Source organism: Panthera pardus, unplaced genomic scaffold, assembly GCF_024362965.1.
Source record: "Panthera pardus isolate Hobbes unplaced genomic scaffold, ASM2436296v1 HiC_scaffold_9, whole genome shotgun sequence".
Taxonomy (NCBI): Eukaryota; Metazoa; Chordata; class Mammalia; order Carnivora; family Felidae; genus Panthera; species Panthera pardus.
In genome coordinates, this window is record NW_026527024.1 from 7,861,138 (window position 1) to 7,883,110 (window position 21,973).

The 21,973-nt window shown below is 45.4% G+C and overlaps 2 protein-coding genes across 10 annotated transcripts in view; one reads left to right on the forward strand and one right to left on the reverse strand.

The window, feature by feature from the left end:
* Positions 1–7,626, reverse strand: part of ESYT2 (extended synaptotagmin 2) — an 80,936-nt gene extending 73,310 nt beyond the window's left edge. For 2 of the 4 annotated variants that reach the window (XM_053898712.1, XM_053898711.1), the window contains exon 1: positions 7,206–7,626. In XM_053898712.1, coding sequence (XP_053754687.1) covers positions 7,206–7,517 — 312 coding nt within the window. In that variant the 5' untranslated portion in view covers positions 7,518–7,626. The remainder of the gene's footprint in view (positions 1–7,205) is intronic. The other 2 variants (XM_053898713.1, XM_053898714.1) reach the window with 2 other exon arrangements.
* A 9,941-nt stretch (positions 7,627–17,567) lies between these two features.
* DYNC2I1 (dynein 2 intermediate chain 1) overlaps positions 17,568–21,973 on the forward strand; it is a 69,996-nt gene continuing 65,590 nt past the window's right edge. For all 6 annotated transcript variants that reach the window (XM_019424963.2, XM_019424961.2, XM_019424960.2 and 3 more), the window contains exon 1: positions 17,568–17,696. In XM_019424963.2, the coding sequence (XP_019280508.2) occupies positions 17,682–17,696 (15 nt within the window). In that variant the 5' untranslated portion in view covers positions 17,568–17,681. The remainder of the gene's footprint in view (positions 17,697–21,973) is intronic.

The following is a 21,973-nucleotide window of genomic DNA, read 5'->3' on the forward strand; positions in this document are numbered from 1 at the left end:
AAGACTCTAGATGTTACCTTAGTAAATGTACACAATGTTCTAAATGGCGTAATTTTTTTAAAAAATGAACATAACACCCCACCAACAGAAAGACCTGAGAAAGGTCTGCCTTTCCTTTTTCCATACAAACTTAAGAGTCAAGAAAACTTAAATCCTAAACCACATTTTCCTGAACAAATGATTTTTAGTATGGCTCATCACAAAGAGAAAAATTTGTAATAACAATCCCACTCAAGGTTGTAATTTTCCATCAACTACTATTATGGGTGATTTGGAATTATGAATGATATTTTTAATGTTTTTTTCCTGGATTAAGGAAACGAGTACCTATTACTTTCACTTAAAAAAAAAAAAAACTACAAATGCATACTATGACTAAAACTAGGACCACATATACACCCGTATTCTTACCAATGGGTATATTCTTGAGTTTCTAAGGCCTGTCTTACTCACGTTTGTTTCTAGCACCTTAGCAGGAGCCCTGGAACACAAATGTTGGTTGAAGTTAATAAATGAATCCATACAGGCTCGTTTCTAATCCCCAGGCATAAATCAAGCTACTTCCTTAAAATGTAATCTCTAGGAAAAATTCACAAAAATAAATGGATTTCCTTAACAAAATAGGACTTTTTTAATGCAAGAAAAATAAATGAAAAAGGTCAGTGACAGGGAGAAACAGCACAAGAAAACTCACAAAGAAAACAGGTTTAATGGAAAAGCGATGGCACACAAAAGAAACCACTGATACTGTTTATGTAAGAACTGTGCCCCACCCAACTCCAAAAGAACACAAGGTGACTCATTGCTTAAGCACAATAAGACCGTTAGAGAGAATGGTCTATTCAAGGAAGGTGGGCTGCACTTCCAGCTCCCTCCAGGTAAAGTGCTCAACAACCCAAGAATAATCTTGGCTTGTTTTTCTGGCAGCTGAAGCAAGAAGAGAATTCCACTCCACTGCACAAGAGCTTCCATTTTCTGATTTCACAAGCTTAATTCTGAATACATCACTATCTCCCCTTCCTCCAATGCCAAAACACTCTGAGTCTCAAGAGCAGTATTTATGTCTATGCCTAGCACAGGCTCCCTGTGAATTGGGAAATCTGCCCTGAGAACGGGGGGGGGGGGGGGGGGGGTCCGGCTGGAGCACATCTACTCCTCACCCCTGAACCCATAGCAACCAATGAGCCTCTACTGCCTTCCATCACCTTCCCATACAGCTCCCTCCAGATGGGACAGTCCAGGTGGGCTCTGATGTTCCCACCACAGGATACGCCTGATTTCCCACTTGGGCACTGTTACCTTGCTATTCCCACAGAATATAATGCCATGCCCTTCTATTCTTAAATGTCCATAAATATGTCTATATGCATGTCTATATGTACCACTAAGCGTGGCACTGGGGCCATCACATCCTGCCTCCTATCTACCCAAAAGATAGCACACACATATTTCTGCATATAATAGGTCCTCAGATCTTAAAAAAAAATTTTTTTTAACTTTATTGATTTATTTTTGAGATAGAGACAGAGTGCGAGTGTGGAAGGGGCAGAGAGAGAGAGGGAGACAGAACCCGAAGCAGGCTTCAGGCTCTGAGCTGTCAGCATGGCCCGATGCGGGGCTCCAACTCATCAACTGTGAGATCATGACCTGAGCCAAAGTCAGATACCCAACCGACTGAGCCACCCCGGTGCCCCCAGATCTTTAAATGGATAAAAGGAAATTCACCTGAGGCAGCACTGTGTCATGGATCTAAAAAAGGTAATGATTTAGCAAAATGTAATAAAACGCAAAAGACCACAAAAAAATACATTCTAAAATCATGCTATGATAAAATGAATCTAATATACAACAAACCATTCTATACCCTAAAAGTCTTAAACATACATAAGTATGTATCAATACCTTGAATCAAAGGAGTTTAGAATAACTAACAGAAAACCACACATTTAAGCTATTTATATCTTTGAAAGATGACTTCTATGTCATTCAATCAGAATTTATTTAGACATTCTGGTACCAACGTTTACAGTAACATTAGGGTCAAGGTAAGAACATTTACCTCCCTAGTTATCATTCTTAAGCCTACACTGTTCATCAAATATTCTCTAAAAATGCCTCCAAATTGAAGTTGGAACAATAATATTTACAGCTGCAACAGTGTTACACTATATTGCACACCTGAAACTGATGTAACACTGTATGTTAACTAGAGTGGAATTAAAAAAAACTGAATAAAATGTAAAAAAGAGTCACAACACAGTTTTTAGTCGGAATTCCACAAGCAAGGACGTATGTATGGCTTACTCTGTATTGTGACTAATTTTGTTTTTCACTTATTTTTAAAAGTTTATTTTTTTGAAAGAGTATGTGAACAGGGGAGCGTGGCAGAGGGAGAGAGAGAACCCCACAGGCTCTATACTGCCAGCAGTGTGAAAAATCTAAATTATTTAGATAAATAGAGGCTTGAACCCACAAACTGTGAGATCATGACCTGAGCTGAAGTCAGACACCCCTATTTTTTTTACTTTAGAGAGAGACAGTGTGTGTACAAGAGAGAGCAGGGGAGGGACAAAGGGAGAATCTTAAGCAGACTCCACACTCCGCACACAGCCTGACTCGGGGATCCCACAACCTTGGGATCATGACATGAGCAGAAATCAAGAGTCAGATGCTTAACAGACTGAGCCACCCAGGTGCCCCTGATACTCTTTAACAGCACTACTGAGATATAATGCACACACCACGCTGGTATAGGAAACAAAGGCAAATGAAAAATTAAATTTCCTTACTGACTACAGCCCATTGACAAGTCCTTGAAACAGCTAGAGTGACATTCCTCTAGGAATTCAATGATGACACTTCGCTAAGGGCAAAAGGTTATCTTAGCGGACTCCCCAGGATCCTGTAAGTCTACTTAACATAGAAAAATTCCTTTGGAAACCTCTTTTATCACCACCTTCCCCACCCCCCAAGATACATGTTGGCAATCAGCCTCCAAGCTCATATGGCCCACTGATGTACATCTGAAGGGTTTCAAGACTGAGTTTTTACTAACAGTAATAAATGACCTTTTCCTAACAGCAGCTAGCCCCTCAAGGTCCTGAAAACCTGGTTTCCAAAATACCTCAGAGACTATCCCTAACCCCCTCCCAACCTGATGGTATATACTTAGTCACTCTCCATAACCCCAGTGTAGCTCTTTCTGCCCACAGGTCCTGTCCCTGTGTTTTTAAAAAACAAAAACAATCCCCCCCCCCCCAAAAAAAACCCCACCTTTTGCACCAAAGACATTTCAAGAATTCTTTCTTGGCCGTGAGCTCCAGACACCTTTCCCCACCACTCTAAAACCACATCAATACCATTTGCTCATTTAAAGTATACAATTCAGGGGTGCCTAGGTGGTTCAGGTCGTGATCTCACAGTTGTGGGTTAGAGCCCCAAATTGGGCTCGCTGCTGTCACTGTGGAGCAGATTAGGATCCTCTGTCCTCCTCTCTCGCTTGCACTCTCTCAAAAATAGAAATATTCAAAGTGTACAATTCAATGGTTTTTAGCATATTCACAATGTCTGTGATATTATTCAAAGTTAAATGTTGTGACCAACGTAGAGATCATGAAAATCTCTAGAAAAAGACAGGTTCACTAGGCCTAACAAGAACACTATAGTTTTTCAAAACTGGTTCTTTGCAGGAGATCTGTATTTTATAAATATACTTAACACAATGTTAATATACTCCATATATTTCTAATTCCTATATTTATTCCTAGTTCAGTCCTAGCTCTATATTCTCCCATCTCACAATGTAAAGTGAAACTAATATTAATCTAAAACAGAAGTATTATTAAAACCAGAGCATACAAGTTGATGAATGCATATACCTTAAATTTAAGTCCATTTTTTAGTTTAAACTAAAAAGATATTATTGCTTTATGTGTGCCACACTCGGGGCATTCTGTTCCCACTCGATGAAGCATTTAGTCCACATACTCAGAGCAAAGCAGTGTGCACAGTCCTCCTCTGTGAACAGCAGTGCCAGTACAAATTAAAAAACCCAAAGCAGCATCGCATCCCCATCACAGCCGTCAGGAGGGCTCTAACATCTTTTCAAAGCACATAATCACTCTAGGATCTAAGTGCTAAAGTTGCAACCACAGTTTAAAATAGCTCAACTGTTGTTCCTGAATTAGCTACATGGACTATATGGTTACAAATCTTCACCAAATTTTATTAAAGTCAAGGATTAACACTGAGAATAAAAACAAATACTTGCCGTTCCTTCACATGAGACCAAAGTGTCTTCTTTTCTCTTGTTCATTTGATCCTTGGCCTGTATGTATTCAGCTCTGGCTAGAGATCAACTCTGGACTTCCCAGAACTATGGGAAGCTGACACGACAGCTCTCCCCCGAAAAAGCCTAACAAGGAAGCCCAGTGCTTTAAATCTCAAGTACCAAAGTATGAGAGTAATAAAAGACCAAGTGTCAAAAGAGGTAAGTAGTACTGTATATGATAGATTTGGGTCTCTCTTTTTTTTTTTTAATGCTTATTTACTTTACACACACACACACAATGAGAGTGGGCCAGGGGCAGAGAGGGCGGGACACACAGAATCCGAAGAAGGCTCCAGGCTCTGCACTGACATCAGTCTGCCCAATGTGGGGCTTGAACTCAGGAACTGTGAGATCATGACCTGAGCAGAAGTTGGACGCTGAGATGACTGAGCCCCCCAGGCTTTCTATTTGCAGCCATACAATCAGCATGTACTGGCAGCTTACTGTAAAAGCAGGAAAAGGGGCAGACTTCACCCTACCAAGTTCAAATACTTCAAATAAATAAAAATAGCAGTGGAAACCTGTCTTTATTCAACTCTATAAAATCTCTTCAAGAATATTCTTTACCTGTGGTCTCATTTTATAGGACCCAACTAACACAGGGTAGACACACACCACCATGACAAAAGGCCAGTCTTTGATCCATCAACTCAAACTTTTCCCTTTTTATGGGAAAAAAGAGTGAATAATAATAACATGGCTTATATAAAAAGCTATAGGACCAAAGTCTTACAGGATTATCACATGTTAATTGAGAGCCATTTTTCATATCCTTAATTACAAACGGTATATATATTTTTTCTTTTTTACTCAAAGTAGTCCTATCTCCTTTTCCATATCCAGTATAAATTGTTACTTTACAGATAAAAATGGTCGGTGAATGTATCCACAAGTGAGGTTAGGAAGTGAGTACCACATTAGTTCACGTTTTCCTAGGATTCCACCCGGCTATGAATCATAGTTGTCAATGACACACCATGAAAACACGTACAGACAAATCCTATTCAAAGCAAGATACCGCTCCAAAGTTCAGAAGCCCAAGAACCAGAGTATGTGCAGTAAAAGTATTACTAATATAGATATCATGACTTTCCTTAGACAAAGTTTCTTGTTGATCTGCTCCCTAGCTGTAGCAGAAAAGCAGGCACACTTCCGGACAGTGTGATTCACTGGTTTTATTATGACAATAACGGAGGGGTATTACAATTTATTGTATTAAAATATCTCTCTCAAACCCCAGACTCGTAATGCTTTTCTTGGCTATGATCACCGTGAAATTTTACGTTAATCCAGAAATTTTCTAAGCAGCGCAGGCATGTTTAAGTGGGGGGGCGGGAGGTGAACAAATACAAATTTGGAATAAACAAGTGAAAAGCTACGGAGAAAACGTAAATTCTATCAGATGAACATCGTGCTTCATCAGTTGGAGTCACAAAGGAAAAACCCAAGAAAAGAATCTCTGGCTAATCACCCTTCTATTCTGTTTAAAAAAAAAAAAAAAAAAAAAAAAGGAATTTGTCCTGTCCTTCAACATGGTATTTTTTTCATTTGCTCCGTGAAACTAGTGTGCATTTCACAAGGATTTTTACAGGCAAATTTGGTATGAGCCACTCCTGTTCATTTCAGCCCGGATCACGCCGCCTTTCGGTACCGTCTCTACTCTGTTTTTTAGCTCCTTTGCGACCTCCTCCAGCTTGCTGTAACACCGACACAGATGCCACTTACAAGCCCTGCACTTCCAAAGTGCTTTCCAGGCCCGGTCACTGACTTCTCTGCCACACCTCCCTCGCCCTTCCCGCTCGCTTCTAGCTAAACGCAGTGATTCTGCTTCTCCAACAGACGCTCGGACCACACAGTCACCGAGTATTGACAGATCGTTCAATCCCAAAGGTCCCCGACTAGGTAAGGTTCTCTGTTTGTCATCCCAAGGCAGCGTCCGTCGGGCTCCGCGCGGCCTGGGTCACACACTGCATGCCTGACTCCCCACGTGTCTTACGACTGGAAACAGCGCTCATTCTCCAAGCCCTTTCCTCCTCTGAAGGAAAGTGGCCCGTCTGAATTTCACCGGCGGGCCATACTCACGCCCAGTTTACACCGAGCCTCATGCGAACGTCATTTAAAAACAAGCACCGTTTCCTGCCGTCAGGACTGTGACAGCAACTCGCGGGTAACACAGAACCAGGGCGTGACGAGAAGAGGACACCCACTGCACTAGTTCCCTTGCCGCAGAAATAAATTATGCGGACAACTGCCGGACGTAAAAATAAAATAATCCATATCATGACTCTTGCTCTTAGCACTAAAGTTCCCCACCCCCCCTCCCAAATTCACTTCGGAATCCAGTTCACCCTACGCGAGTATGACGTTACTCGAGAAAAAACGAAACACACTCTCAGTTATCTTAACAACAGCAGATCTTCCGGAGGGCCTTCCGGCTCCCCTGTGCCAGGAACGATCAAGAAATGACACTCTCCCCGGAGCAGGAAAAACCAACTTCTCCAGGAGCACGGGAGAGCCGCCGGGCTCCAGGCCGCGGCGCCGCCGCCCAGAGCGCACATTCCAGAGCTCGCCGAGGTTAGGGCTCGGCTCCCGCGGCGCAGCCACCTCAGGAAAGCACGCCGCGCACTTCACCCGTGCAGCTCCGCGCGGGACAGGGGGCGCGGACCGGGACGTGGGGCTGGGAGGGACGCGGCCGGGCGGGTGCGGCGACAGTGGCGAGGACGCCTGACAGGTACCGGGGGGCGGGGAGCCGGGCGGCGGTCGGGCTCGGAGCCCGCGGAAACCGACGGCGGGGCGGACCGGTGGCCCCGGGCGGTGCGGAGCCGGGGTCCCGGCGGGCACCCGACCCCGGCCCGGGCGGGGAGCCGGCACTCACCCAGGCCGGCAGGTCGCAGGCGCGCACCCCCAGGCGCACGGCGCGCTCCTCGTCCTCCAGCAGCGCCAGCGCGCGGCACAGGCGGGTCGCCTTGAGGCCGCGGCTCCTCCGGCACCACACGAGCAGCCCGAGCGCCAGCAGCACCCAGCTGAAGCTCAGGCCCAGGTAGCCCAGCGCGTACACCGGCAGCAGCAGCGCGAAGCTGCGCGCCAGCTGCGCCAGGAGCCCCGCTACGTCCACGCTCAGCGCCGCGCCCGGGGACTCGGCCCGGGCAGCGCCCGCCTCGGGGCCGCGGTCCCCGGCGCCGCTCATCGCGCAGCGCTCGCGTCCCTACCCCGCCGCGGCGCCTCAGCCCGCGCACCAGCGCCCCTCTGAGGGGGCCGCGCCGCCGCTACCGCCCGCCCGCGCTTCCGCCCGCGGGCGGCGTACGACGCAAGCACGCAAGTTGGGCGGGGAGGCGGCCGGCCGCGGCCCGGGGTCACCACGCGGGGTGGGCGGGGGCTGATGGGTGACGTCATCATGCGGGCAAGACCTGAGGCTGGAGTGGGCGGGGCCAACGTCAACGTCACCGCGCGAGTTGGGCGCCACCGCGGCGGCCGGGCGAGGCCCTGGACCCGAGCCACAGACTCACTGTGGGTGGGCGGGGCCGGGCTGCTACCTCATCGCGGGGGCGGGCGGGCGCCGTAGGAGGCGGGAGTGGGTGGGGCCGGCACGGAAAACACACTGGGCGTGCGGGGCGCCGCAGAGACGGCGGGGCGCGTCGTCACGTGGGTGGGTGGGGTGCCGCTGTGGCGGCAGGGCGCGGTCCTGCATCTAGGGCACGTACCTACGCTGCGTGAGCGGGACCCACCTGCTTCCGCTTCCGCAAGGGCGGGTAGGTGCGTGACCGCGCGGGGAGGCTGTGGCCCGGCCGGGCGCGCAGTGGCCGCGTGACCTTGGGGGGCATTCTCTGGAAGGCTTTTGTGGAACGAGAAGTGCACGTTCCAGCGTGTGTCTTACACTTGCCCACTTTCCGGAAGTTCCTGTTGAATACACTTGTAAGATGTTAAAAAAAGCCAAGCGCACTTCTGATCGTTGCCGTTCTGGTCGTGCCGGTAACGCCACAGCGTGAAGATGCTTCTCTGGAAATCTCCCAGCTGTTCTAGAGCTGTGAAAAATGCAACAGGGGAGGTCTGGTTTTTGTGTACGTAAAATGAAGAGTTTTGGCTTGAATATGTGCCCGAGGTGAATCCAAGCACCTGCACTCCCTTTTATTTTTTTGAAGTTTAGTGATTTACTTTGAGAGAGCGCACGGGAGCAGAGGAGGGGCAGAGAGACAGAGAGAATCGCAAGCTGGCTGCACACTGTCAGCGGAGAGCCCGCCCCGGGGCTCCAGCTCTCAAACCTTGAGATCACTACCGGAGCGGAAACCCGGAGCCTGTTCCTGACGGACTGAGCCCCACCCCTCTGCCCCCTAGCGCCTGGGCTCCTAAGTAGAATGCTTTGTAGTTTCCTTGAAAAATGTTGACCTCCTGCTCACTCTGGCTTATTTACAGAGAGAGGGAGCGCGTGACAGGGGGAGAGGAGCAGAGGGAGAGGGAGAAAAATCTTAAGCAAGCTCCATGGTCAGCGCAAAGCGGGTCGGGGCCCAATCCCACGACCCTGGGATCATGACCTGAGTCCAAGAGTGGGACGCTTAACCGACTGAGCCACCCAGGCGCCCCCAGACTCCCTGCTTAAAGTACTAGTTTAGACCCCACTTGCGACTCCTGAGGAGAAACCACAGCCCTTGGTTACGTCATTTTCCAGTAAACTCAATCAGGGTAATTCCTAGTTAAGTGTTTTTGAGCATATGGAGTTCCAAGGAAATTTTAATTCCATTTATAACAACAAAGCTAGTTTTTTCCCTCTTCCTCTTCAAATCTTTGTGACTGGTGACCTTGATCATTTTCAGGAAGGGCAGGGACTTCACTGATGAGAAATAGAGCACACCTACATGTTTTTAAGCTTTCGATTCAATGTGTACCTCATGTGACAAGTTCTTCCCTGCCATATGGCAAGGGTTCTGGAATAATAACCTGATAACTCTGTCGCTGCAGGGTCGAACCGTGGTGTCTTCGGGACAAAAACCTTGACCCACCGCTTTGTGGTGCAGATAAGAGAGTAAAAGCCACGAAGGCAAAGAGGACTGCCAACCGAAGGCTAAACTGCCACCACAGCTCCGTTGGACACCCCAAACCAAAGATTTGCTGCCAACTGGAGCTTTTTGAGTGGGGGGAAGCATTTGCATGCATTCATGGCTTTGCCGCAGTCTCATTAACAATTCAACTTTCAGTTCCATGAGGGCAACGATCATATTTACTATGTTTATCATTATATTTCCAGGCTAGCACAGTGCCTGGAAGAGCAGGTACTGAATGAATAAACAACACGTCTCTTCTCCCCTTATCTTCAGGTCCGAATGGAATTACGTATGCGTGTGTGTGTGTGTGTGTGTGTGTGTGTGTGTGTGTGTGTGTGGCCATGGAGATACGTAAATATATCTCATTTCAGAAACATTGCTCTAGGGTCTGGAACAGTCAGCTTTGGGCAAGGGCACTAAATCAAGCAAGGGACAAAGTGGTTTTCCGTTTCTTGCCCTTCACCAAATTACATTGTTGTAAATATACAAAATAACAAGTCTCAAACCTTTTCCTCTGCAACAGCTAAATGTTCTAATGCCACCTCTCCCTCAAGACTGTTATAAGTTTATGACAGGTAATTACATCGTTAACATAGGAAGGGGCTGAGCTTTTCTGTCCTATGGTCTTCCCTCTAAAAAGCTGTAGGACCATAAAGAATTGAGTGGACATTCGCAATAGATTATTTGACCTGAGCAGCCCTGGGATGTAAAATGCACTGAAGAGAAGTGTCCAGGCTGCACACCAATCAACCTCCCAGCCTCAGCTGCCTTCCTTCATGACCCCATTGAACTTCTGGCCACTCGCACACCAGCAAGGCAGAGCGCATCTCATTCTGTATGGAGGCTAATAACAGACCCAGCTCGGTTCTTAGGTTTTTGCTAGTATCTTTAACCCCCTCAGCTTCCTGGGATCTCTTCATGTTACCCGCTTCCTTACCTTCTGTGCCGATGCTCCTCCAATGAAAGGCACTGCTTTCTCAGAGGAAAGAAGAACCTCATTGTGACTGATCTGGTAAAAAATGGTAAAGTTCCAGCCTCTGCCCTCAACTTTTCCAGTTTCAGAGAAAAGTGCTGCCTCCTGTTTAAGTTCAATCCGTTCTGCTTTGTTTCACATCCCCTCTCACCTAGGTCTGGGCCTTATCGACTCTCCTGTCCACCTGTTCTACCTCTTCCTGTCCTCGCTCCTTCCCTATCACCTCTACATAAGTTTCACTGTAGAGGATGGGAGCACATTTTGCCTCTCTTCCTTTCTTACAGCTAACCGGGACTCTTTTTGCCCACACTCGCCAAGACTCCTATTCCTGTCTCGGAGGTGCTCCTTTGGTGACACAGCCACACATTCTTTACTACCCGAGCCACCTGAGTACATTTCTGTGTCATGCAACCGGAAGAATCGGAAAGGCCTTGGTCCTTTCTTGCTTACCTGGATGATTATAGACCGGTAGCCCTTTAATCCTGCCCTCTTTAAAATTTCCACGGAGACTTACTCTCCCCACCACGGAGGAGGCAGTGGCAAGTAGATTCTTCAGCCTGGTTATGTTAGCAAATAGACGCATACACTGACGATAACGAAAGTCAGCTTTCTTGCTGTTGGAGAAGATCTTACAAGCATGGAAAGGGAGAGGCCAGAAAGAACCTTGTGATGGATTGGACTCGGAGGAGGTATGAACTCATGTGTTTTGATACATATGTATAAAGAGGCCTAAAAATGTTTTCTATTTTGGGGCGCCTGGGTGGCTCAGTTGGTTAAGTGTCTGACTTCGGCTCAGGTCATGATCTCACAGTTCATGGGTTCGAGCCCCGTGTCGGGCTCTGTGCTGACGGCTCAGAGCCTGGAGCCTGCTTCGGATTCTGCATCTCCCTCTCTCTCTGCCCCTCCCCTGCTTGTTCTCTCTCCCCCTCTCTCTCTTAAAAATAAATAAACATTAAAAATTTTAAAAAGTATATCTTCTATTTCTGTCTGCTGAGAGTGTCCAGAAGCAATGGTACCCCAGTACCAATAAGCACAAATAACTCCCACATCTTGACTTCTGAATACTATTCTCCAATAAAAGGAACCAGAGATCTCTGGAGAAATAGTTGACTTCAGGGCTGGAGCAGTGAAAATACAAGATAAGCCTGGAATATTTTGTTGTGCCAGGAGGTAAGAAAATGCTCAAAGAATCACGCAATGTCAAAGGACACGGGAGGCAACTTGAAGGGCTCTTGCTGATTAAGTCTGGGACTATCTGAGCAGCAAAATCAAGGATGACATTGGCAGATTACAAGCCAGGGAGTAAAATAGGAACCCATGAGCCCACACTGATGTAGATGAATGAGCGAGTGATGAATGCACAAAAAAATAAGTCACTGGAGTCAAAGAAATGGAAAATCCCCACTTAGCAGTCATTGTAGCATAAGAGTGAGTTATCAACGGAGGCTAAGGGCGGTAGGTGAGGTTTGATAAGGAATAATACCAGAATACTTTCTACAAGATACTTACCAATTTAGGGGAAAGAGGAACACAGCATTTCTGGGACATTTTGCCAGAGAGCTTGAGAAAATTTGACCCGAGTATAGGGACTCGGGGGACAGATGCCATGTGGGGTCCCCATGTTCTTACTGAGGAATTAATTATTCCAGATTGCAAGAGACTGAAGAGCCACAACAACCACATGCAACGTGTGTTCCTGTGTGGGATCTGGGCTTTGGGGACAATCTGTGGAACAAAGGGGTCTGTCGTTTGGACAGTAGAGTTGTATCCATGTTGACTTCCTGACTGGAGGGAGGGTTGTGGAGCGGAGGCTGTCCCTGTTTTGGGGAAACAAACACTGGAGTATTTCGGAGTGATGAGTAATCATACCTGAAGTTCTTTGTCAAAGAATTCAGGACAAGTCTAATGATCACAGGTAAGTGTGTGTGTAGACAGGTAAATAACTGCTGGGTGACAGACAAGTGGAGCACGTGCTGGGCGGTTCGTGGTGGGAACCTGGGCAACGAATGGAGTGCTGTGTACTTGCATGTTTTCTCTAAGTTTGAAATTAATTTGAAAGTCATTTTTTAAAGTTCGTGTTTCGATCAAATGGCCAATTCAAAATGCGGATTTGATTGAATCTCTTCTGCGCTTGGTTTTCTTTGCTCCTATTCATGACAAACAGAGCTTGCCACACTTGACCCTCCTTCTTGCCTCGCCTCCCGACTAGGGTCTGCACTGCTGCTCATCCCTGCCATACCCTGCTGTCACCTGTCTGAGCCTGTACACCTGCTGTTCTCTGAGTCTGGACTACCCTTCTCTCTCTGTCCATATGCAAAACTCCGGTTCATCTTTCAAAAAACAATTTGTATATCTCCACCTCTGGGAAAAATTTTGTGATATTTCCCTCCTCGTGTTAATCCTGTCTGTACCTTATGCTCATGATTGCACTTTTCTGCTGAATACCGCTCAGCCCTTAGGAGCCTGGAGGCAGCTCTGTGCATGTGACGGGGAGCCCCGATATTCTTGGGGGAAGTCCAAATTAGGTGGTACGTATTAGAACCCACAACTGAAGCCATCTATCAAGTCACAAGCCCCATGCCGGTTTCTGTCGATATTGAAGATGATATTTGCGTGGCCTCACTGGGTCCTCCGCTCAGGTCTCATGAGGTGAAACCAAGTGTTGGCTGAGCTGTGGCCTCCTCTGGAGACCTTCAGCTGAGACCCCTCCCAAGTTCATTCAGGGTGTTGGCAGATTTCAGTTCATTGCAGCTGTAGGGCTCAAGTCCCTGATTTCTGCCAGCTGGCAGCCAGGAGTCACTTTCTGTGTCTCCCCCTTGCCCCTCCTTCAACCCCTCCTAGTGTGGTAGTTTGCTTCTTCTTCCAGGACAGTAGGAGTGTTTCTCAGATGTATCACCTTCTTTGGAAGTCAGGCCCACTCACGAAAACCTCCCTTTTGACCAATTAGTCAACTGATCAGTAACCTGACCATAGGAGTAGATCCCATCACATTTACAGGTTCTGCTCACACTCAGGAAGAGAGAGGGTTAAACAAGAGCATGGATGCCAGGGACTGGAATCTGAGACCAGAGTTCTGCCTACCACAATCTCTTCATTGATGCAAGTGCTCCAATTATGGTTTCATAAGGTTGCGGATAATTTATAGATTTATGAAAGAAGGTTCTAATTTTGGTATCCCACCTATTTCCATCTGCCCTAAATGCTTATGATTTAGGTGCTAACATATAACAATAATAAACTTGTTAATAACTAACACTGTGGGCTTAGTTTGCCACAGGCGATGTTCTGGGTATTTTGCACAATTGCTCATGTAATCCTCATGACTGCTCTACAGAGTTAGGCACCTTATAATACTCATTTTACTGAAGAGCTAACTGAGGCATAGGTAGTAAAATAAACTTCCCAGGTTCACACAGCCAGTGAGAGGCTGATCAGACTTCTCACTAGCACATTAGCACATAAATTAACTCACAGGTAGGTTTTGTATCATACCCACATACACAGACGTTACAGTGACACCAAATTTAGCTGACCTGGAAAACCAATGAGTTTGGGAGAGGAAAGTTCTTGACTTCTGTAACAAAGTTGCCTATAACTGAAGAAATGTTTTGTTTTTATCATAACCTGGAATTACAAGTTGGTTTACAGTCTAGTGAGGGAGATGGACACATGTGTTCAAATTCTAGAAAAGTGGATGCAGTAGAACTGTAACAAACCATTTGGACCGAGTGTGAGCAGGGGAGGATCTGTGCAGGGTTGCTGCAGTGAAGGCTCCAGGGGGATTGAGGCAAAGCTGGCTGGGGAAAGGGGCAGAAAAGCAGCTTTGTGCAATGAGGCTTCACAGTATGCAGAGCCCCACAAAGCCCACTCCTGGCTTCCACTCATCTCCAGCCCACCTTTCCTTCAGCATTCTGGTCCCAATTTTAATGACTTACCATTGCCCAACAATGCTTTAAATCTTCACGTCATGCCATTCAAGGCCCCTCACCACCTGGCCATGTTCCCTTTTCAACCTCCTCTCTGACCATCTCACGCCACCCCATGCCCCCTGCCACCCCCACCCATACCTTTGCTAGAGACCTGGTCCACTCCACACCAAGGCCGCTTGCCACATGGGGCTTTGAGCATGTGAAGTGTGGCTAGTCTGAACGGGCATGTGCTGTAAGTGTAAAATATACACTGGGTTTTGAAGACAGTGTAAGAAAAATGTAAAATACCATTTAAATACATGATAAAATGATAACATTTTGTATGTATTGGGTTAAATACATTATTAACTTTGATTTCACCTCTTTCTTTTGCTGGATAATGTTTTATGTGGCTCACATTCTATTTCTACTGGACAGCACTGTTACAGGTACCATTTCTATATTTCCCAGAAGCCTCCAAAGCCTTCTTCTCTTTGTGCTTGTCCCCATATTTGTGTTCCCTTCAAGATGTTCTTTCCTAGCCTCTCTTCCTGGGAAGTTGTGCCCTTCCCAACCTCAGTCCTTTCTTCCAGACAGCCAGCTGTCAGCTCCTCGCTCACTGCCTTTTAGCAGTAGCTCTCATGGGTTCATATTATCTAACAGCTGTTTGTTTGTCCTAGCAGTCACCAATCACCAGCTCCTAGAGGTCCAGAGAGTGTTTATGTAGCTTTCTATCCCTAGCCCTCTGTCACTTCCCAGGTCACCAAGTGAATTTAGGAAGGCATCTATTGAATGAACACAATAAAAGAAAGATTATATGAAAGGTAACTGCTCGTCCAATGAGTTACGTAGAAAATGATTATTTTTAGGAAGTCTGAGGAGAGAAAGACTGTTTTCGCTCCCGCTATAGCCCCTTATTCGGCAAATGCGGTGGGGAGAGTGTGAGAGAGGAGACAACATTCGCCAAGCCTGTGAATATGGTGCATCTGGGGAGCTCTCGGTCATTCTGTTTGCTGATGAAGGAGTGTAGTCCGGAAAGAGAGCCAAGGTGGAGATGGAAGCAGGGAGTGAGCTGCAAAGGGAGCTGCGGGGAAATAAGGGGCAGAGTCCGCACAGGATTATCTTGAGTCTGGTTTCACTTGGGGGGTGACGGAGAAGGGCTTAAGGGCCACATCCAGGTTGGTCGTGCGGTGTGCACGACTTTGTCTAATGCTGTGGCTGTGACTTTATCCTGATGTTCAACAGAATCTGAAGCTGTTCCAGAATCAGCTGTGTTCTTGGCTTACAAAGAGTGACACAGTGGTTAAGAGAATGGACTTTGGGATCTGACTATCCACCAGCCTGGCTTTGTGAGTTTAGTCAAGTCAGTTAACCTTTGTGGCCTTCAGTCTCCTCATCGGAAAAACGGTAACATGCCTACCTCACAGGGATGCCACGAGAATTAAGTGAATGGTGAAATGGAAAGTTTTAGTTTGGTGCCTCACTCAGAGCAATTCCTAAATATATCATTGGTACCACTGAGACTACCTTTCCCACCTTCCTTTTGTGTTATGTTCTTCCTAAGTGCTAATGAGTGAAAATGAAAAAGGTAGTAGTGATATGCCCAGACCAGAGTACGATTAAATAGAAAAGGCTTTTGGGATCTGTTATAAATTTCTCTAAGGCAAGAAGCCTGGTAAATGGCTGGAACAAAGTAGATAGATCGATCCATAAAACTGTAAGCTGGTTCCTAACAGTATGTGGTTCAATAATACGACATCTGCTAAACAAATTTTGTATTTACGGGAAAGCATGATATCACAAGCACAGACTATTAATAACATGCTCACTGAGGTACTTCTTAACACATGATTTGAGAGCATTGTGTGCATGAAAACATGAGTGGAATCTTTTCTTTCTTTTTTAAAAAATGTTTTATTTATTATTTCTGAGAGACAGAGACAGAGCCTGAGCAGGGGAGGGGCAGAGAGGGAGGGAGACACAGGATCCAAATCAGGCTCCAGGCTCTGAGCTGTCAGCACAGAGCCCAATGTGGGGCTTGAACTCACAAACTGCGAGATCATGACCTGCCAGCCACTTAACCCACTGAGCCACTCAGGTGCTCAAGTGGAATCCTTTCTTAGTTACATTTGCATACTAAACAAATCCAAAACAGTTTGTGAAAGCACAGCTAAACATCAGTTATAACCTGCATCCCTGGAATTGGACCATCCCTCTTCAGTCTTGAATGTTTAATAGTAAGTTTCAAAGAAAATAAGTCTGATAAAATAAGTCTGAGATGAAGAATATTTGTCTTAATGTTTCAGTTCTTGTCCCTTGTCTTTTATAAAAAATCATTCTTTCAACAATTACATTTTCTTTTTTTTTTTTTTTTTTTAAATTTTTTTTTTTAACGTTTATTCATTTTTGAGACAGAGAGAGACAGAGCATGAACAGGGGAGGAGCAGAGAGAGAGGGAGACACAGAATCTGAAACAGGCTCCAGGCTCTGAGCTGTCAGCACAGAGCCCGACGCGGGGCTCGAACTCACGGACCGTGAGATCATGACCTGAGCCGAAGTCGGACGCTTAACCGACCGAGCCACCCAGGCGCCCCAACAATTACATTTTCAAATACTTTATGATTCCGAGTATCCTACAGGGTGTGTAATATCAAATGATATATATGGGAAAATAATTTCTAAGGCGCAAAACCTTCATACACAGATGAAAAGCTCTTCTCTAATCCGTACATTTGCTAAGTCTAATTTCGGGGTGCTTAATTTTCTTGCTTTTAAGAGGTGGGACATGAGATTGCTTCCTGATGCAGTTTCAGGACCCGAGAATACCGCCCTCCAGGCACCTGGTCGGTGGGCTCCGAGGATAAAAGACCCCAGAAGATTGAGTTTAGCCGGTTAAGCCGCAGTCGGCTCAGCAGCCATGCCTCAGTTTCCTCGTTGTAGCTCCGGATGTCCAGTGACCCGGCTCAGCTCCAGTCCTCCCAGCCTGGCCGGAGGGTCAGCCCAGTTTAGTCCCCGCGCCAAGCCCCGCGCCCCCTCACCCAACCGGACGCTGACCAGGCAGGGGACCCCGGCTTCGGCCCCTTCCTTAACGCATCACCGGGCGAGGCCCGGGCTGCAGGGGCGGGGGGTGGGGTGGGGAGTGGACGTCAGACGGGCCAGCGATCGCTCGGCCCTCTGCTGCCTCTGCCTGTCAGTTGCTAGGCGCCGGGGAGGCACAGGCGCTCCGGGAACGGCCGCGGGGCGTTCTGGGATAGCGGTGGCCCGGCGCTCTTCTGCTCGTGCCTGCCAAGGGCTAGGGGCCGGAAGAGCGCAAGCACTCTAGGAGCAGGCGCGCGGCATGCCGGGACAGCGGTCGTTCGGCGCTCGGTTGCTCGCGCCTGCCAGTTGCTAGGAGCCGGGGACGCCAGCCTCGCTGCCGCGGCCTGCGAGCGGCGATGGAGCCCGGGAAGGTGGGTGCGAGCGGGAGGCTCGCGGGGCAGGTCCCGGGGTCGCCCGTGGGCCCGGAGCGCACGGTTGTCGGCGTCCCGGCCTCCCTCCCGCCGCGGTCGCGTCGCGTGTTGGGTGTTGTAGGAGTTGGTCCAGGGCGGGCTGTGGCAGGGTGTGCGCGTCGTCGGGAGCCAGGTGGTGGCGTGGACGGATGGGAGTACAGAGCCGTGGACTCTTGAGTGATGGGACGGTGTTGCTCTGCGGGGGGACACCCCCTCTTCCTCTGACCTGCGTTAGCAGCGTCGCGCCCAGCTTCCGAGGGAGGGAATGCAGTGAAGTGGCTGGAGTTTGAATTCTGGCTTCTCTACTTCCTTGCATGATGTCTAGAAAATGACTTAACAGGTCTTATTTTGCAGTTTATAAAGTTTGGACATTAATAATAGCAACTTCATAGGTGTTTATGAGGAGTCAATGGGATTTTGTAATAAAAGTGCTTAGAATGGTGCTTAAAACAGTGTTACTAACACTCGGTAAGTTTTATTTTTCTCGTGTATTGATTCCTGAACAGTAAAAGATGAGGGTTTTAGTTTGCATGCATTTCCTACTTTTCCTTCTTTCTCTTATTTTTGTTTTTTCCTTTATCATTTACTTCTGCAATGTTAACATGTTTAAAAAAAATTTTTTTTAATGTTTATCTTTATTGTTGAGACAGAGAGAGAGAGAGCAAAAGCGGGGGAGAGGCAGAGAGAGAGGGAGACACAGAATCGGAAGCAGGCTCCAGGCTCTGAGCTGTCAGCACAGAGCCCGACGCGGGGCTCGAACTCGTCAACTAGGAGATCATGACCTGAGCTGAAGTCGGAGGCTCAACCGACTGAGCCACCCAAGCACCCCTTAACTAGTATTCTTTATATCTATTTTGTGTTATGTCAACTTTAGATACTATCTTTTAACTTTCCATTGGTTAGGATTAGGAAGTTAGTATCCTATGCTACCCTCCATCTATTTTAAAGTCCACCAACTTCCTGACCACTGTCATCTTCCATACCATTCTCTTATATTTTCATAAGTCATTCTTAACCTACATTCTCTGATTTGTTTGTAGGTTGATTTTGAAATAGAAAACCAATCCACACTGTAATACATGATTAATACATGAGTAGTATTTACTGTAGAACTTAGTGGTGTGAATGCACCAACAGAGAAAATGCAGTCGTGTATCCCTCAACTCCTGCTGCTCAAGGAACTATGTTCCTGGCATCAGAGTCACTAGATCATATTTTCTTACTTTCAATTAATTGTACCACACGTAGTTTACTTCATATTTGGAGCATGTCTTTCTTAAATGGTTCTTTGGTTTTCCTGTAATTTGTATTTGCCTTCTCTTTGACAAAAAAGAACATATCCCCTTTTTCTTAACCTTATCACTTACATATTTTAGCTTATTAATCAGTCATATTATCTGTTTAATAAAATCTGCTTTAAAAGATTCTTGTCAGAGTTCTCTGACTTCTGTTCTAATCACGGCTAATTTTTTTCTAGACCTTTTCAGAGCTATTGTCTGGGAATTTCTTTTATGTGTAATTCTGGGTTAGGTCTACTGTTTTTTTGGATCCAGTGTCATAAACTTTCTTGAAATCCCCCTTTCTCCCCTGGAGTAAATCCTCAAGTACCTTTTTAAATGAGAGTATGTAGGAAGAAAGTCTTTAGTATACTGATACACTTGTTTGAGACTTTAGCTTAGCATAGAATTCTAGGATCAGAATTAATTTCCCTGGGACTTTGAAGGCATTCTGCTTTCACCTTCTAGCAACCAGTTTGGCTGATGAGATATTTTTGTAAGTAACATTTTCTTTCTTTCCAGAAGATTTAGGATCTTTGTGGTGTTCTGAGCATATATGGCAATGTGTTTATTTTGGGTCTTTTTTTCATTCATTATTTTTGACATTTGATTTTCCCTTTCAGAATGAAAACTCAAGTCTACCTTTACTTCTAGGACACTTTTTTCTTTCTTTTTTAATGTTTCATTCATTTTTGAGAGAGAATGTGTGTGCTCATGTAAGGGAGGGGCAGAGAGCAAATCCCAAGCAGGCTCCTTGCTGTCAGTGCAGAGCCTGACATGGGGCTTGATATTACAAACCATGAGATGATGACCTGAGTTGAAATTGAGAGCCAGTTGCTTAACTGAGCTACCCAGGTGCCCCCAGGACATTTTTTTCTATTCTGTATTTACTTCTTTCTGTTTTCTCCATTCTCTCTGGAACTCTGATTCAGCTGTTAGATGTTGAATTCGTGGCACATATTTCCCATCTCCTTGACTTTATGTTTTCTATATTCTGGTTTCTGCAACTTTAATGTTGACTCCATCTACTTAATTGTTAAATCTAATTTAATTAATTAATTTTGAAAGCAAAGAACTTTTATTACTTGTTACAAGTAAAGGGCTAGGGAGCATGGTCTCCCCTTGGGGCAAGTGCAGGAAGCTTTTTTAAATTTTTTAAAACTAAAAAAAAAAAACTTATTTCCCATAGAGTTAACATACAGTGTTATATTAACTTCTAGTGTACAATATAGTGATTCGACAATATGTTAACATACAGTGTTATATTACATACAGTTATAACATACAGTGTTAGATTAACTTCTAGTGTACAATATAGTGATTCAACAATTTCATAAATTACTGAATGCTCATTAAGACAAGTACACTTCTTAATCCCTGTCACCTGTTTCACCCATCCCCCCCACCCCTCCCTCCTACTAACAATCAGTTTGTTCTCTGTAAGTTAGAGTGTTTCTTGATTTCTCTCTCTTTTTTCCCCCTTTTGCTCATTTGTTTTGTTTTCTAAATTCCACATATGAGTGAAATTATATGGAATTTGTCTTTCTCTGACTGACTTATTTCACTTAGCATAATACTCTGTTGTTCCATTCATGTCCTTGCAAATGGCAAGATTTTATTTTTTTTATGGCTGAGTAATATTCTATTGTATATGTATACATCTTTTCTTTTTAAACTTTTTTTAATGTTTATTTTTGACAGAGAAAGACAGAGAGAGAGAGAGAGAGAGAGAGAACATGAGCAGGGGAGGAGCAGAGAGAGAGGGAGACACAGAATCCAAAGCAGGCTCCAGGCTCTGAGCTGTCAGCACAGAGCCCAATGTGGGGCTTGAACTCACAAACTGTGAGATCATGACCTGAGCCGAAGTCTGACGCTCAACCTACTGAGCCACCCAGGCATCCCCCCCACCATATTCATCAATCAATAGACACTTGGGCTGTTTCCATAATTTTTATTTTAAATAAATATTTTAAATAATGCTGCTATGAACATTGGGGGGGGCATGTATCCCTTTGATTTTTTTTTTTTATTAATATTTCTCTTTTTTTCTTTGGGTCATTTTCTTTATTTTTTTTTTCTTATAAGATTTTATTTAAATTCAAGGTAGTTAACATACAGTGTAGAATCGGTTTCAGGAGTAGAATTTAGTGATTCTCACTTACATATAACACCCAGTGTTCATCACAAGTGCCCTCCTTAATGCCCATCACCCATTTAGCACATCCCTTACCCACTTCCCTCCGTCAACCCTCAGTTTGTTCCCTAGAGTTAAAAGTCTTTTCTTTCAGGATCGTTTTCTTTGTTTATTTTTCTTGATTCTTCTCTTTCTTATGTCATTTTTTTCTCAAATGCCTGATTGAGTTTTCATATTTTTGAATGAAGCATAAGATTAATTAAAGTTAAGTGTTTTGAATAGTAGGGGTTTGCTTTGCTCGTTCCCTCCGAGTCCTTTCCCAGAATTGTTTGTAAAACCCTTGTTCTTAACCAGTGAGTTAGGATTCCAGAGCATGGAGATTCCTCAGGCTCTTTACTTCCCCAAACATTTAATTGTCAGACATGTATTTCCCTATTAGATCTTTTCTCTCTGCTGGCTTTCTGTGATCTTGGATGACAGTTCACCTAGTCGATCACATTTTGCATTGCTTTGGATTATTTTGGGGGTTTTCTAATACATATTTGTAAAATAAACATTTCAAAGTAGCAAAAGCAGCTACTGAATACCCATATTAGGTTCTCATTTGCAAGTTGGTCATTAACTTTTTAGGAAGTTAATCTCCTGGTCATTAGAACTTAGTCATGTGATTATTAGAGTGCTGAAGAATTAGTGTATTTTGTTCCATAAAGTCAAGGGAAGGATAAAGCCTTCATGAAGTGATTGGAATAAAATTGTACTGGACTTTTCGATGTTGTTTAATTTTTTTTTTAAGTTTATTTATTTTGAGAGAGAACGCAAGTGGGGAA